Source organism: Penicillium samsonianum (assembly GCF_028829775.1).
Source record: "Penicillium samsonianum strain IBT 33392 chromosome Unknown utg000003l_segment0_segment0, whole genome shotgun sequence".
Taxonomy (NCBI): Eukaryota; Fungi; Ascomycota; class Eurotiomycetes; order Eurotiales; family Aspergillaceae; genus Penicillium; species Penicillium samsonianum.
Window position 1 is genome coordinate 1856276 of NW_026643261.1, and position 16852 is coordinate 1873127.

A 16852-nucleotide genomic window follows, 5' to 3' on the forward strand; every position below is an offset into this window, starting at 1 on the left:
CATTCTCTGTGTTGGTGCGCCCCACTCAACGATAATTCCCACACAACGATAATTTTCCACTTTGGCATCAATTTTGTTAGCATTTTATACCATACCACGATGTCGGAACAAATTGAAAATCTCGAAGATCAAATTTTAAGAGCTACCAATGCCTTTCATCTGAATAATAACACCAATATCGCCCAGTTGGCGCGGGAATTCAGCGTTCCATACCAAAGGCTTCGCGCCCATATTCACGGGCGCGGAAGTAAAACCACTGCTGCCAGCCTAAAAAAGACATTAAACCCAATTCAGGAGAGAGCATTGAAAACCTGGATCGATACCCTACATATTAGCAATATGGGTATATCCCCCTCTCTCATTGAAAAGGCTGCAAATTCAATTCTACGCCGGGCTGGCAGCGATCAGGTGGTGGGCCCTAACTGGGTATACCGCTATATGCAAAGACTACCCCCTGAGATACCCTATATCAACCCAAAAATGGCTGAAAAAGTGAGGCTTGATAGCGAGCAATACGGCCCAATGTTACTTTGGTTTAATAGCCTTCGTACGCTCTTTGAAAAGCATCAATTTCTACCCCATGAGATCTTTAATTGGGATGAAACCGGCTACCAAATTGGCCAAGGAAAGCGGCAAAAGGTGCTTGCACCTAATGCTAATTATACCAATCCTACTGGTGGTCAAAAAGAGTCTATTACTGGCATTGAATGTATATCTGCCGATGGTTGGGTTATGCTACCTTGGTTTCTACCTAAGGGCTCTTTGCATATGGAGGAGTGGTATGAAAATATCACTACCCCCGATTTCCGGATTAAGCCTACGCCTAATGGCTGGATTGATGATAATACGGCTTTTGAATGGCTTTGTTCTTTTCATGAAGCTACAAAATCTCTGGTTAAAAAAGGCAGGCCAAGGCTGCTTTTAATGGATAATCATGGATCCCATACAACGATCAATTTTATTGAATTTTGCAACCAGCATTTCATTATCCCAGTCTTTTTTTTACCCCATATAACCCATCTCTGCCAACCGCTAGATGGCCAGCCATTCCAATGCTTAAAGCATCATTTTCGTATAGCGAATAATGAAGCTATAATGTGGGGTGGAAGTGCAAGCAAGAAGCGGGATTTTTTTAGGATAATTCAGGGTGTCCGAGAGCAAGCTTTCACCCAAAGAATCATCCGATCTTCATTTAAATCTAGGGGTATTTACCCCCTAGATCCAGAGCTTATTCTCGGTCCTCTACGTCAAAGAGCTCTTGAATCTGAAGGGTCCCCCCTTAGGATTCTCACTCCCTCTCCCCCTCCGGAATTCGTAAGCTCAGTCACCAATTCGCCGCCAGATACAATTGAGCGGGTTAATAGGCTTAATGCTAAGCTTATTGATGACGTTAAGCAAATGGAAAACTACTCCTAGAGGGTGAAACGGCATATCCAACGAAGTATGGATGCAACTTCACTTTTATCCCACGAAAATGCTATACTACGGGCTGAATTAAAGAAGGCCCGTACGTCCAGTTCAATTGCAAATACCCCAAGAAATGGGAAATCGCTTCTTGGGACTAAAGGCAATGTCCTATCACCTATATGTGCAAATAGGAAGATGGTTGACAGGAGAGATGCTGATTCTAAGAAGTTGAAGCGCATACAGGCAAAGCATGCCAAGGAATTGGAAGCTCAACGGCGAGCTCAGGAAGCAAGGGATTTAGTAGAAGCTGAGCATGAAGCTTCAATGGCGGCAAGAGATAGTAATGGTGCAAATTGGTATATAGATACTACTGGTGGTTATATGTAAATAGTGGTTTAAATGCAATTCATCCCATTAAAATTATCGTTGTGTGGGAATTATCGTTGAGTGGGGCGCACCAACACAGAGAATGTGTGTTGGGCGCTTGGCACGATTATAGATTGCGGTCGATATTAATTTGACGCCTGAGGCATTCATGCAGCAGCCTCGGCAGGCAAACCCTGATGTCATCTGTCCAAGTCATCGTCAATTTATCCTGCTTCGACCTTCCCAATTGCAACAACTATGCTCTGTGGTCATATTTGAATGTTCTGGTGAATCATTGTTGTGTATTTCACAATATACCACTTCATTTCCCTTTGCTCGAATCTCGCCCTATGCTTACGACCATGGCCACAACCACCGCGCGACCTGCCCCCCCTCCTCTCGACTGTTCTCCTCATATATCCTGCAACATTATTACTCGGGTCTTTGTTCTCAACAATCTCCCCAACAGCACGCCATTCCAGAGATTTGTCCGGCTCTTCTCTACAGCCCGCAAGCCCTCTGGCCCCATCCCTGGCCTCAGACCTGCACCTATCCGAAAGCCCCGTCAACTACTTCGCCCGAAAGAATAATATCTTCAATGTTTACTTTGTGAAGATCGGATGGCTATGGACTACAGCCGCATTTGTCTCGCTCCTCATATTCCAACCCCTATACTCTTCATCTCGCCGCGAATCCTCCTCACAGCAAGAAGCACGTTTCCGACGCACCCTCCAAGCTATCCTACGCTACGCACTCGCGACAACAGTATGGTATCTTTCAACACAATGGTTCTTCGGGCCAGCAATCATTGATCGTGGTTTCGTAGCCACTGGCGGCAAATGTGAACGGGCTCTTGAGGAAGTCGGGAAAATGACCGCTGGGCAGAGTAGCCCAACTGACCTAGAAACACTATTCACAGCAGCGACGTGTAAAACTGCTGGTGGCGCATGGAGGGGTGGACATGATATCAGTGGACATGTGTTGATGCTGGTTCTGGCCACAGGACTCTTGGCATTTGAGGCTGTCGGGGCTAGCACACGCGCACCCGCATGTCTGTCGTGTTTTGGTTCCCCTGGGGATGCGGGACGTGAGCGCAAGGCCAGTGATGCCGATAGTACACCAGTAATCGATTCAACTGAGACTGGCGGGTTCGCAAGGACGTGGTCACTCCGTCTTGTTTGGGGTGTTGTTGGCCTGGGCTGGTGGATGCTCTTCATGACCGCGATTTGGTTTCACACTTGGTTAGAAAAGGTGAGTGCATTCTTGGGCAAAATCCTCCCGCGGTAAACATTTCTATTGGCTAACGATTCCTCTAGTGGTCTGGCCTATTCATTGCTTTGAGTGCTGTGTATGCCATCTATATTCTTCCAAGAAGGATAGCACCATTGAGGGACGTGGTTGGACTTCCGGGAGTATAGATGTCTGTTTTGTCTGCGAGATTTGATTCTCGGCAGCTGTGAATATACCGAATTATAATGATAGATTGCATTGGTTTTGGGCATGGAGTAGTGCTCAAGTCGTCTTCATCCCGACGTTGAAATCCCTGGTTATACATGGAAAAGCTATATTGTACATCGTAAAGTGACAAGCCCGGCATGTCTACTCCATACTATTATTCCATTCCTGGCGGTACTTTTATAGCTAATTCTTATTTTTCTACCTATAACTCCGAGAAGAATAGACATAAGAGACCGACTACGGACACACTCTTTGTCTAGTGACACACTTCGGGTACGTCTACTGCTAGCCGCTATTTTTAACTATAGTATCCCTTAATACCTATTATATGACATACATACGTACGATATTACTATAACACTATCTAACCTTGGAAGTACCTTTCTATATGATCAATCGCACTACCGAATTACTACCGAAGTAGGTGTATAGTGTGACAATTAGCCCTACTTCCTATAACTATATAATTTCCAAAAAATATGGAATTAGTACTAGAAGAAAACTCGGTTAATTCTAGATATTATATGATTATATGTTTCCTTAAATAAGAATTAAAGCTTTCTATCTACCTTTTTTTGAAATCTATCATCTTCAAGTTGAATAACAATCCCGCCTCCGAAATACCCAACATCCACCCCCAGTCACAAAGCACAATTGCCCTATGCGCCTGAATTTTGATATGTCCATCTATTTTGATCTTCCTGATGATCCCTTCTGACCATGAAATGATCACTTTATCAGTTCATCTTCTTCCGCGCACTTGCCCCTGGTATGATGCGACTGAGGTCTCCAATTGGCAATGTCAACGGAAAGTCAACTGTTGCTAACAGTTGCACCAAGAGGAAGTACCAGCCAGGCAATGACCCTAACGCCAGGCAAGCACCAGCAGCCTTCAGAAGTAAGCTTCATGTTAGATGCCAGTTTTCAAACTGAATCATAAAATCGCTCTGTTTTGCGACTGGGGTAAGAGGGACTAACCTTCTTGAGGGTTCGAGCCAAATTCGGGTTTCCATTCGCCAATTGCCATACTGCACCCGTGAGGAGAAAGAATCCAAGTACGAGTCCAAGGAATATGGCGACGAAGCAGAGATTAGTTCGGAGACTACAGATGAGGTATATCAAGCAGAGGAGGCCCATAAAAAGCGTGAAGAAACCTATTGTCATGTTTTTGTAAACATATGGCTAACAATTTCATTGTGTCCTGAGTTAGGGTACTGACCATACGCATTATAAAATCCCGGATTTTCGGGATTAGTCGCGTCATATGCCGTGGCAGCATTATAAAAGGGCGTCAATGTCGTAGCATAGGAAAGCCAAAATGCCGCTACTATCGTGTCAGAGGTAGAGCAAAGAGGATCAAGGCAAGACTGTCATACCGAAGGATCCAAAAACGACGAAGACAAAGGTATTCCCCAGAATAAACTGGAGCACGGACGCAAGAATCAGAAGTAAACCCCCGAAAAAGTATTGAGGGCCACTGAATACCAGTTAGTCAAGACTCCGGAGGGAAATATTTTAGCTCACGCACACAGTTGCAGCTCCAGCTCCAAAAGCACCTCGAAACTCCATCAATTCACAAGTAAACGGAGTCAAGGCAAGAATGAACCCCATAATACCACTATTGTTCATCAGCTTGTTGATCAAATTTAGAAACCCCAAAGAGGCAAATAACACTAGATAGACACACAGTGGTGTAGGATCTCCGAGAAATGACTTTAGGTCTGGCTTGTAGACGGTTGGCATGTGCATTTGCTCAACGGACTTTCCATGGGAATTGAACTGGCTGGGCATGGCCGAAGTATCCCCCTGTTCAAGATCGTTCATGGTGACTCAACTGAATAATGAAATATAGGGCTTGAAACGTCGTTTATGGACAGATTGACCAGACAAATTGAAGTTCTGCTCCCATAATTTATATAGATATGTCTAAATGGGCCAGACTTGAAGGATCCGAAGTGCTCCGAAGTTTTGCTACGAAAAGTTCTATTCAGTCAATTCTTCTAACGACTCGGGATGCTCTCTTACAATCCCGAGGAGAGGTCAGATTCACGGGAAGTTGCCGAGGACTAAGGCCGAGGTTTAGACCCAACGTCAAGCTTCCCGTGGTTATCGTCCACGGGTATTCACAACAATGGTTTCTCACAGGAAAATCCTCAAGGGCCTACTTGTCAGGGTAGAAACTCAGTGAAGTAAGGATATAAGGCAGAGAAACAACAAGGTAATATCCCATTTTAGCTCTGGTTCTTATACAATCTGAATGATGTCATTGAATTGGGATCAACATCTCATCGTATCAATCATGAACCAAAAACAATGACTGTGTTCTTAGAGGTAGCCATGGCCCATACCTCTTCGGCAAGTGGAATCTGGCAGTGAGCATTAAAGTCAACAGGGCATCCACCCCCATCGCAAACACATTCGGCATCTACAATACATTGAGACATGGTGTCCCATGGTCTCAAGGTTCACGACTCATGGACCATATGAAGTATGTACCCATCGAAGAGTTGGCATAAATTACACTAATTTCCTTTCCTCGGAATCTAGAAAGTTCATATGCTACTCAGGTACGAGCACAATTTGCAGATTCAAACATTGTGTTCAAGATGAAGTGTATGAAGTATACCAGAAAACCAATAATCTATTTGCGGAAAAGGGAAACCATATGATGCTCAGGAGGGTAGATACAGTAAGCTTTGTTTCACAGAGACTGATCCTTGAGCAGAAGCAGTCTTGATTCGACTGAAGGAAAAATTCCATATATTCAGAGGGCGTGGCTTAAGTGATGCCTAGTCTAGACTATATAAGTTCTCTCTCTTTTCTATATATTTTCTCCCACGAGCTTGACCATCAATAGACAATCTTTCAGTTAAAACAAAGAGTAGCATACTAACTTGGGCTTTGGGGACAGAATTATAGTAAAAAGAGCCATTGCGGCCGAGGCGGAACAAGCGAGGTAAGCAGCTCAGTTGTAGGGGTTTAGCGGCCTCACTCTCTGCGGCTTCCTCTCATGCCTCCTTGCGTGCCCCTTCGGCCGCCTCGGCCTATTCTCGTGCGGGCTCTAATGCTGGTGCCGGCTTGGCGCCCCTATATCGCCACCGCTGTTACTGCCAATGCCGGTGCTGCCGGTTCCGCTGCCCGCGACTATGTTGTGTGTCTCATACCATCCATGTCGCGTATTATTTTGATACCATGTCCTAACGTTTAAGTACAAAAGAAGATCTGGGGATCCCCTCAGAGACGGTTTTTTCCCCATGATTTTATAAAGATTCTTCCCCGGGCCTTCCGGCCCTGGCCCTGTCAAATGCCAATGACTGCTTGTCCTACTCCTTCATTGTAGTTGCAGAACAGTGTATCTATCCATTCCAAAAATATTTGTATGGGTAATCCGGAAATGAGACTGCTCATCTCTGCCTTACCATCACGCTACATGTGATTTTGTTCGTTGCTAGGTTGTTGGTGTTGGTTCCTGTCCCAGGAAACCAGCTTGAAATGCTGGAATTGAAGAACATGTCAAAATACCGAATTCATCATAGGGGCCCGTTTGACTTACCGCCTGGAATTAACGCCGACGCATACATCACCCGCGTGATAGGCCTCAAGTCCTCTGGTGTCAGATCATCGGATATGGATAGCTGCATGTATGGATCCCAAGCAGCAATGATGGCATCGGAGTAGCGTTTCAAATCAACTGAGCGTTCTTTTTCCGCGTTCACCTCTGACTGGCATTGGATGCCCATGCAGGTTCCAAATTCACGAAAGGCCAACCGAAATCGGATGTTGCGCTGCAAATATTGATTGACCTCGAACAGATTGTCTGGAACCATCCCCAGTTAGCTTGATTCTTACTGTCCTATTTTGCTTCGCGGGTATGGGCACGGTGATTACTGACATATTTGCTCGAAGCATTTCCCCGCTAGGTCAGCAGCCCAGCGCTCTCGCCCGGAAAACCAATGTGCCGTCCATAAAGTCATACCCAGATCTAGAGGATCACTTGAAACAAAGTGCTCTCCTTTTCGCTCCATCGTGCGTCTGTAGTCATCGATCTCCTCGGCCAAGAACGCACCATCACCTGCTTCCATGGCAGTATCTTGCAGGAGTCGAAAAACAACAAAGCCATCAATCGGATCAAGATTACCCTCTGACTTGACCATTGGCTCTGACAGATCCATGTTCATTTTCCATATCATTCTCGGTCGAGCTGCCGCGCGATCAACAAAGAACCTTGGATGTATCGCCTTTGCCAGCTCTATGGCTTGCCTGTTGTACTTCAAATCTCCCGATGCTTTGGCCATCCGATTCAACGCAAACATCCAAACCGTTAGATAATGATGATATTGCCCATCGCCATCTGGACCGCGAGCATCTGTCTTGCCGATCCTCAATCCACCGCTTAGCGGGTTCGCGTCTGTTGCTCCTCGCAGTCTTGAGCGGCCGTCTCGAGTTCTACCCAGAACGTCATGGACAGTCTCAATCAGACGAGCAGCCAGCACTAGATAACGATCGTCGCCAACGGTGTCATTGCCAGTTCGCTTATACTCGCTGTGCATTGTGAGAAAGTTGACCACCCCGAAGGCATCTGTCCATAGGTATCGCCCCCGATGACCGCCTGATCTTGGTGGTGGAGTCCAGGATTTTGGGTCTTCGATGCTGCTAAAACTCCCATAAAGAGATTCCATGGCTTGCCCAAAGCGGTCTAGGCGCGGTGACGGACTGCTGATTGGGAGAGCCATTCTCGAAGTATGTACCTTCGAAACAGGGTGGGCATATGCGTAGTTGCTGGGATGAATGATTGCTTGTTTAGCAGTGTGCTTTTTGAATAATAGCAACCTCGACCACTGCATTTGTTATAGATTAAAATCTAATTCTCGGGTGTCATTTATTCCACTATCATCGGAATTGAAGCATTGTGGTTTGCCTCCGGCGATGATGTCACGATGACTGTTTAGTTGCCGTGATGTGAATAATTCGCTGGGAAAAGTCCCGTAAAACAAAGAGTATATGTTGTATTGATGAAAGAAGAATAGAAATGCCGGGGGTAATCCCCCGGCGTTTCAGTACTCGACATATTCATCTACGTGAGGTATCCTGCGTGAAGATATCCTCAACCACAGCTTAACCGTCCATGCGCTTGGCATCTATATTTCGAACTACGAAAAAGATGCCTCAGCTACAGGAGCTTTTCAACTCAGCAGTCCAGCCACTGCCTGTAATTGAGGACAAGAGCTTCGCATCCCACTTCGATTCGTTTGCGGGCAACCAAGTGATTCTTCTAGGCGATGGCAGTCATGGAACATCTGAGTTCTATTCTGCACGCGCAGAGATCACAAAGCGACTCATTGAACAACACGGCTACACCATGGTCGCGGTCGAAGCAGACTGGCCGGATGCAGAGGCCATCGACCGATACGTGCGCTTGCGCCCAGGCCCCAAGGCGCAAATTGGAGGAAGTGCCAAAGGATATGAACCATTCAATCGGTTTCCTACCTGGATGTGGAGGAATTCTGAGATGCAACAGCTAGTTGAATGGATGCGTGATCGAAACCAGAGCCTCGCACCAGAGCAAAGAGCCGGGTTCTACGGACTGGACCTGTACAGCATGGGTGCTTCGATTGGTGCTGTGATCGACTATTTGGATCTAGTAGATCCACAAGCAAGCAAGCAAGCGCGCCAGCGGTATGGGTGTCTGGAGCCTTGGGTCGACGATCCCACTTCATATGGTCTGGCATCCCTTCGAGGCATGGAAGACTGTGAAGCCCCAGTGATGAAGATGCTTGGAGACCTCTTAGAGCGACGGCTTGAGTACATCGGCTCGCGGGATAGCGATGATTACCACAGCGGAGAGCAGAATGCCCACCTGGTTCGTGACGCTGAGAAGTATTACAAAGCAATGTACTACAGCTCAGCAAGTTCATGGAACCTGCGTGACATGCACATGTTTGAAACCTTGGAGCGCCTGCTAAAGCACAATGAGGGAGAGAAAGCCATTGTGTGGGCGCACAATTCCCACGTCGGGGATGCGCGCTATACAAGCATGGGCTTTCGCCGAAAGGAGCTTAACATCGGGCAACTGTGCCGTGAGCGACTGGGACGCGAGAATGTGACTATTCTTGGATGCGGAACTCACACTGGCACCGTTGCAGCGGCCCATGAATGGGACGATGATATGGAGGTCATGTCCGTCCGTCCATCGCGGGACGATAGTTGGGAGATTGTGGCCCATGATACTGGGGTACCACGCTTCGTGCTCGATCTTCGCCAGGATCATATAGATCCCTCTCTGCGCTTGGCTATCGCTGCTGAGCAACGCCTGCAGCGTTTTATTGGTGTCATCTACCGCCCGGATACCGAGCGCGCCTCCCACTACTCGCAAGCCTTCCTTCACAAGCAGTTTGATGGTTATGTTTGGTTTGATGTGACCCAGGCTGTTAAACCCCTGGAAGTCATCCAGCCCGACACGCCGCTTGGAAAGGGCGAAACTTATCCTTTTGGACTCTAGTGATATACTTCTGTTAGACAATGTCAGTCATCCCATTGATGCCTTTGTCTAGTCATCTCATCGATGCCTCCAATAGTGTGCAGATTGAGCCTGTCTTTGTTCGACAGTCTTTGTGTGTCAGGGTAGAAATCCCCTGCTTTAGATAGATTGAATAGATCATGATTCCTCTTCTTCTCTCTCCCTCTAGCTAGTAGCTCTAACAACTTCTTTTGTTGATCACAATTCAAATGCTTTTTCTTTGGCATCTTCGCCTTTTAATGCCATGTTTCTTTGGTGTGCCTAATTATTATACACATGTTGAGAATTGCAGCTAACTAGTCCCTGGTTATACCCGTGGACATGACAAATTAAGCCTTTTCCAGCTTTTTACCGCCGTCTGGCCAACAAACTGAGAATGGGGAGAGAATACTCTATAAAAACAGAGATCTAAAAAGACTACCTGAAGAGACTACCAAAAAAATACTTGACAAGGCCGCATAAGCGGCTGACTATTCTTGTTCTCCTTAATTATCACGGAATTGGTTCTTCCTGCATGCAAGCTTAGCGCGTCTGATGCAACTTTGCTTCTGCTATGCTGTTTTCTGCATATCAGTACAACTGCATACATCAATTCATTTGGAAAATTGCAGGGTTTAATATGCAGTTTTACCCCTCTTTCACCTGAGAGAAACAGCACTTCCATAAGGGGTTTATTAAATTGGGAAATAGAAAGCGCGTCCATAAATGTGGGCTCAATCCCTATTTTTATTTATTTCTACATTTACCTCGCTTTCTATTCTAGGTTTTTTTCTATATACGCTTTGCAAAATCCCACTTCCAATACATGCTGTATCAATTCTTTATATGACAGATAGAATGGAGTATTAACTAGAAGTGCTAAAGTGCAGGATCTCTAATATTAAAACCATGGAAGCTGAGGGAATTTTATACAGAAATGATCCGAGACTAGCGGTCAACCAAGATTACCTCTATTAACTAGTTAGCTAACTAACTAACTAACGTGTTTCACTACCGAGCTGCGCACACCACCGAGCTGCGCACCCCACCCAAAACGCGTCCAGGAATTAGATCTTAGTTAGTTTAACCACCCACCATGCCACCAATTCGCTCCCGAAGCTCTAGAAATTCAATAGAGCAAGAGGGTAGGATTTTATTAGCTACCCAGGCTTTTAAAAATCAAGAAATTAGCGCTATTCGCGAAGCAGCACGCCGTTTTGAAGTGCCTGAATCAACCCTCCGGTCGCGTCTTCGTGGCACTACTTTTCGCGCTGAAACCCGCGCTAATAGTCATAAATTGACAGAGCTCGAAGAGGAATCTCTTCAAAAATGGATACTCTCTATAGATTCTCGTGGAGCAGCCCCCCGGCCTACTATGGTACGAGAAATGGCGAATCTTCTGCTCGAAAAGCGCGGATCTATACCGGTTCTTTCGGTCGGCCAAAATTGGGTTACGAAGTTCGTTAAAAGGCGCCCTCTCCTCTCCTCTCGGTTCTCGAAACGATATAATTACGAGCGTGCGAAATGTGAAGACCAGAAAATCATTAGGGAGTGGTTTGATTTGGTTCAAAAAACGATCCTTCAATTTGGAATCGATCCCGATGACATTTATAACTTTGACGAGACCGGTTTTGCTATAGGATTAATAACGCCAACTACGAAAGTTATCACGAGGAGTGATTACTACGGCCGGAGAGCACTTTTACAACCTAGAAATCGAGAGTGGGTGACGGTGATTGAGTGTACGGGTGCTTCCGGCTGGGTGCTTCCTCCGTGTGTGATTTTTAAAGGAAAGGTCTTCCTTGAATCCTGGTTTAAAGGCCTTCCGAAAGATTGGCGCCTTGAAGTAAGTCCTAACGGTTGGACTTCCGATAAAATCGGGCTTCGCTAGCTTGAAAAGCTCTTTATTCCTACTACTTTTTCACGTACGAAGGGGAGGTATCGGCTTCTAGTACTTGACGGTCACGGAAGCCATTTAACCCCGAAGTTTGATGAAATCTGTGAGAAAAATCATATTATTCCAATCTGTATGCCTCCGCACTCCTCTCACCTTTTACAATCTCTCGATATCGGCTGTTTTGGGGTGTTAAAACGTGCGTACGGCCGGCTGGTTGAATCAACAATGCGGGTTAGGATAAATCATATTGATAAACTTGATTTCCTCGAAGCATACCTAGAGGCTCGAATTGAAGCTTTTAAAACGGATACTATTAAAAGCAGCTTTAGAGCTGCCGGTTTAGTACCGTTTTCACCTAATCAAGTGATTTCAAAGCTAAATATTCGGCTTCGAACACCAACCCCCCCCCCTAGCCGGGGTAGTGAATCAAGCCGGAATTTTACACCGAAAACCCCCTTTACGGAGAAAGAACTACGTCGACAGGCTTCATCGATTAAAGCTTTACTTCGTACAAGATCTCGAAGTCCACCTAGCCCGTCAGATCGAGCATTAAACCAGCTTGTGAAAGGCTTCCGTCTTACAATGCAAGGTGCTATCTTACTTGCTAAAGAAAACAAGGAATTACGCGCCGCTAACGAGAAGCAGAAGCAAAAGCGCACTCGATCCCGAAGGCAGATACCAGCTGAAGCAGGGCTCTCAGTTCAAGAAGCTTCTCAATTGATTACTGAGCCGATGGCAGTAGTTGAAGCACCCCCCGCCTCCGGCGAAGAAGGCCTTCGCCACCTTTACAGCCACGAACGAGAGCATTACCAACATGCGGGTTATGCAAAAACCAGGGTCATAGAAGAGATGCATGTCCAGATAGATGATGATTTTAGTGTATTTAATTTAATGGAGTTTTGGTTGAGATATATGCATTTGAAATTAATAGGTTAGGTTGGGTGCGCAGCTCGGTGGTGTGCGCAGCTCGGTAGTGAAACACGTTAGTTATTCCATTCTGGCCTGCATGATCAGGCTAGGCTTGGCCGCCCTAATTGATTTTGGGCTGTTCACGGGTACCTACCTAGGTACGTATGCACTAGACCCGATGACACAAGGCATAATTATACATTCATTCATTTGACACAATCTTGGAAGTAGGTAAATAACGAAGGTCTAATATTTGTTGTCGAGCCATTAATTGTCTTCTATAGCCGCATGAAGATCGAATTAATATTATGTATTATTGTCAAGGATTTTCATGTACATGTAATTTTTGTAACCGAAAAGCATAAACCTTGGAAGTTTTATATAGCTTCTACGACGTAAGTGAGTTCCAATTCTCGATCTTTTTTTTAATTATAAATGCTGCCCCGATTGGCGGTCGCAGGGTTCTTGGATAACGAACTAATGCGCGAGGGATGACACCTGAGAAATCAACTGTAGACACGTGTATCTGTGGAAGCGCCCAAGAGTTCTGAGTACTTGCAGATCCATAGCGTATTTAATAATAAGCCCTACAAACCCTGGGGTGGGAAGTCCTGCCCCTCATTTTCTATTAACCATCCTGGTGCTATACCACGTTTTGGAGTCGGAGATACTCAGACCCATAAATTTTGAACCTCGAGATGGCAGAAGTCATCGGCGCTATCTCTGGGGTGGTCGCCCTCATTGAAACCTCGATCAAAATCTATGACCGTGTTAAGAATGACATCAAATTATCGGAGACATTCGAAGTTGTTCGATGCCGTCTCCCTGTCATTCTTCACACACTCGAGACATGCAAAAACAACCTCAAACAGCGAGCAGACTCAATCCCCCAAGATGTATGCGATGCCTTGGAAGAGATCCTCGAGGCTTGTTATACAAAGGCAAAACATTTGAGAGAAATCCTTGAAAAAATCGAATCCGGTGAAAGACATACATGGATGAAACGATATTCGAAGATTCTCCGCAGTCTCGGCAAAGGAAACAAAATCGAAGAACTGATGCTTGGTCTCGTGAAAGACGTCCAATTGATTGTCAATCACCATGCGGTTAGGTTTGCCAATCAGCAGCAAAAGGCTGAGCTTGACGATATCGTCCAACAGATGAAGTCTTTCCCATCCTCAGTACCGGAAGATGAGAGCCCAACTAGTTTCAACAGCGGGGGTGGGACATTGATAAACAATGTCAATCGTAACAGTGGTGGGCAACACATCAACAATTATGGGCATGGGTCTATATCTATGTCTGTTGGAACGCAGAACTACAATTCTGGTAAGGATTGGGCTTGACGGGATGTTTCTTGCCTATTTTGCCCGAATATTGATTTCGTACGGCCCGGAAATGGACTGTAAATAGAGCCCTCGGCCAAAATTGCTCTTCATGTCTCGACGAGCCTTCCCTTGTTGTTAGTTATAATCTCCAATACACACGCTATGTGTGCATATGAGATATCTCAGTTTCTATTTCTATAATAACTGCGCATCAAAGATCTCTGAAAATCCTCTGCTAACGTACAATTGTAGTCACTCTCATGCAGAAGAAAGACTTTATCGCTCGTGGACCTGTTGGTGTCCATCTCGGCCAAGCGCCTCATATCGCTCAAGAACTCTTCGTCGGTCGTCGCTCCGAGCTTGAGAAAATCGGAGAGTTTTTACGCCCTTTTCAGGAGCCTCCAAAGCAACGACGCTTAGTTCTTGGTGGAATAGGAGGTGTCGGAAAAACTCAGCTTGCTATCGCTTACGCAGAGTCGCGATCTGGATCTTATAGCTCGGTGTTTTGGCTGAATGCAATGTCCGAGGCCGCGCTGCAAAATAGTTTTCAATCGATCGCCAGCATCATCTTCGACTTTCAGGATCCCCGACTCCTAGAGAGCAAACACATTGTCGGGCATGTGCATCAGTAGCTATCTTCTAGTTCCATAGACACCAGATGGTTATTGATATTTGATAACTACGACGATCCGACGCAGTTTGACATCAACGACTATTGTCCACCCGCTTCCTATGGGTCCATCATAGTCACTACCCGGCAGCCAGATGATGTTGCAGGAATTCATCTACATATAAAGCCTTTCCAGGGTATTGAAGATGGTCTCGCTATCCTACAAACCCGATCGAGAAGAAAAGATGTTCTATTAGGTATACAACATACATATGTTATTCATACACCTATAACTACCTAACTAATCACGGCCGTTAGATCCGCACGCAAAACGCCTTGCAGAGCGACTTGATGGTTTTCCACTTGCTTTAGCCACTGCTGGAACATATCTTCAGCGAAGTGCTCTGACCTTTGAACGCTACTTGCAAGAGTACGAGAAACGCTGGAATATTGATCCCCGTCGCCCCACTAAGCTTCAAGAGTATCGTGAGCGTACGCTTTACACCACCTGGGATCTATCATACGCTCGTTTGGAAATTGAAGACCCGGACGCAGCAAAACTACTCAAATTGCTGGCTTACTTCGATAACCAGAACCTTTGGTACGAGCTTTTCTACGATGGACTTACTGAAGGGTCTCCCAAGTGGCTTCTTGAACTAGTTGCAAACGATATGTCTTTCCGGGGAGTGATGAGAATCTTAACCGAGTACTGCTTCCTAGAAGTCCACTTGGAATCAGAAACATGGAGTATGCATAACTGTATACATGACTGGACATTGGCCGCACTCAACAAGAATGTTGATTTGGAGTATTACTGGTATGCTTTCGATTGCATTGATGCGACTATCAATTCGGTGGATAATAATATGGAATCTCTTGATCATGTCATTTTTTCCAGCTCGGCTGGTCATGCAGCACGACTACTACACCAGCGATTCCTTAAGAACGATACGATATCCGATTCTACGCCTGATCGACTTGAGAAGGCCTCACGTCTTGCGTTCTTACTTCGAGTGCAATCTCAGCTTACTGCTGCAGAGCAAATGCAAATCCGGGTACTACATGGATATGAGCAATCCCTAGGACCGGACGATACATCTACCCTTGGCGCCGTTCACGGTCTTGCCATTCTACATCATGTCCAAGGTAACTTGGACGAGGCCGAGCAGATGCAGTTGCGGGTGCTGGCTGGGTATAACAAAGCGCTAGGACCAGACCACATATTAACCCTTCACACCTTTCACAATCTCGCTAGGACCAGACCACATATTAACCCTTCACACCTTTCACAATCTCGGCTCTCTATATTATAACCAAGGCAAACTGGATAAGGCCGAGCAGATATACATGCAGGCGCTAGCTAGGAAAGAGAAAGCACTGGGACCTCACCATATATCAACCTTTCGCACGGTTCACAATCTCGGTATATTATATGGTGACCAAGGCAAGCTAGATGAGGCGGAGCGCATGTTTATGCGGGCGCTAGTTGGGAGAGGGAAAAAGCGCTTGGACCGGACCACATACCAACCCTTGATGCCGTTCACATGCTCGGCATGGTATACGCTCGCCAAGGCAAGCTAGATGAGGCGGAGCGCATGTTTATGCGGGCGCTAGCTGGGAAGGAGAAAGCGCTTGGTCCGGTCCATCTACCAACCCTTGACACCGTTCACAGGCTCGGCATGGTATACGCTCGCCAAGGCAAGCTAGATGAAGCGGAGCGAATGCTTGTGCGTGCGCTGGCTGGGAGGGAGAAAGCGCTAGAACCGGTCCATCTACCAACCCTTGACACCGTTCACACGCTCGGTGAAGTATACGCTTATCAAGACAAGCTGGACGAAGCGGAGAAAATGCTTATGCGGGCGCTAGACGGGAGGGAGAAAGCGCTAGGATCGGACCACCTATCAACCCTTGACACCGTTCACACGCTCGGTGTAGTATACGCTCGCCAAGGTAAGCTGGACGAAGCGGAGCGAATGCTTGTGCGGGCGCTAGCTGGGAGGGAGAAAGCGCTAGCACCGGTCCAGATACAAACCCTTGACAACATTCACAATCTCGCCATAGTACTTTATAAACAAGGCAAGCTGGATGACGTACCAACCCTTGACACCGTTTATAGTCTCGGCATGGTATATTATAAACAAGGCAAGCTGGATGAAGCGGAGCGAATGCTTATACGGGCGTTAGTTGGGAGAGAGAAAGTGCTAGGACCGGACCACATATCGACCCTTAACACCATGAACCGTCTCAACATGGCATATCATGAGTATCGTGATCAACGCTGTTGGGAAGAGGAATACTCACTCGACTAAAAGTACACGCAGGAGTCGTGGCTCTTTCTAGCAATTTCAACCAAGGCAAACTAGATAAATCGAAGCGAATTT

At 46.2% G+C, this 16852-nt stretch overlaps 6 protein-coding genes across 6 annotated transcripts; 4 read left to right on the forward strand and 2 right to left on the reverse strand.

Moving 5' to 3' along the window:
- Window positions 1-1970: 1970 nt before the first annotated feature.
- N7471_004284 (putative inositol phospholipid biosynthesis protein Scs3) lies at window positions 1971-3399 on the forward strand (the record flags this gene model as incomplete). Its single annotated transcript, XM_057277003.1, is given in 3 exon segments — window positions 1971-2261; window positions 2281-3024; window positions 3090-3399. The coding sequence occupies 3 exon segments, from the start codon at window positions 1971-1973 to the stop codon at window positions 3189-3191; spliced, it is 1137 nt and encodes a 378-aa protein (XP_057136613.1). The 3' UTR covers window positions 3192-3399.
- Window positions 3400-3968: 569 nt separating this feature from the next.
- Window positions 3969-5055, reverse strand: N7471_004285 (GPR1/FUN34/yaaH family-domain-containing protein; the record flags this gene model as incomplete). The annotated part of the gene is made up of 5 exons (XM_057277004.1): window positions 3969-4121; window positions 4210-4385; window positions 4451-4558; window positions 4608-4708; window positions 4760-5055. 5 exons carry the CDS (start codon window positions 5053-5055, stop codon window positions 3969-3971), a joined length of 834 nt encoding a protein of 277 aa, XP_057136614.1.
- Window positions 5056-6241: 1186 nt separating this feature from the next.
- Window positions 6242-6439, forward strand: N7471_004286 (uncharacterized protein; the record flags this gene model as incomplete). Its single annotated transcript, XM_057277005.1, has 1 exon — window positions 6242-6439. The coding sequence occupies one exon, from the start codon at window positions 6242-6244 to the stop codon at window positions 6437-6439; it is 198 nt and encodes a 65-aa protein (XP_057136615.1).
- Window positions 6440-6679: 240 nt separating this feature from the next.
- Window positions 6680-7964, reverse strand: N7471_004287 (uncharacterized protein; the record flags this gene model as incomplete). Its single annotated transcript, XM_057277006.1, has 3 exons — window positions 6680-6726; window positions 6785-7048; window positions 7124-7964. The coding sequence occupies 3 exons, from the start codon at window positions 7962-7964 to the stop codon at window positions 6680-6682; spliced, it is 1152 nt and encodes a 383-aa protein (XP_057136616.1).
- A 428-nt stretch (window positions 7965-8392) lies between these two features.
- Window positions 8393-9730, forward strand: N7471_004288 (putative erythromycin esterase; the record flags this gene model as incomplete). The annotated part of the gene is made up of 1 exon (XM_057277007.1): window positions 8393-9730. The coding sequence occupies one exon, from the start codon at window positions 8393-8395 to the stop codon at window positions 9728-9730; it is 1338 nt and encodes a 445-aa protein (XP_057136617.1).
- Window positions 9731-13231: 3501 nt separating this feature from the next.
- N7471_004289 (TPR repeat protein) lies at window positions 13232-16780 on the forward strand (the record flags this gene model as incomplete). Its single annotated transcript, XM_057277008.1, has 5 exons — window positions 13232-13862; window positions 14114-14481; window positions 14560-14728; window positions 14790-15663; window positions 15958-16780. The coding sequence occupies 5 exons, from the start codon at window positions 13232-13234 to the stop codon at window positions 16778-16780; spliced, it is 2865 nt and encodes a 954-aa protein (XP_057136618.1).
- Between the last annotated feature and the right edge of the window lie 72 nt (window positions 16781-16852).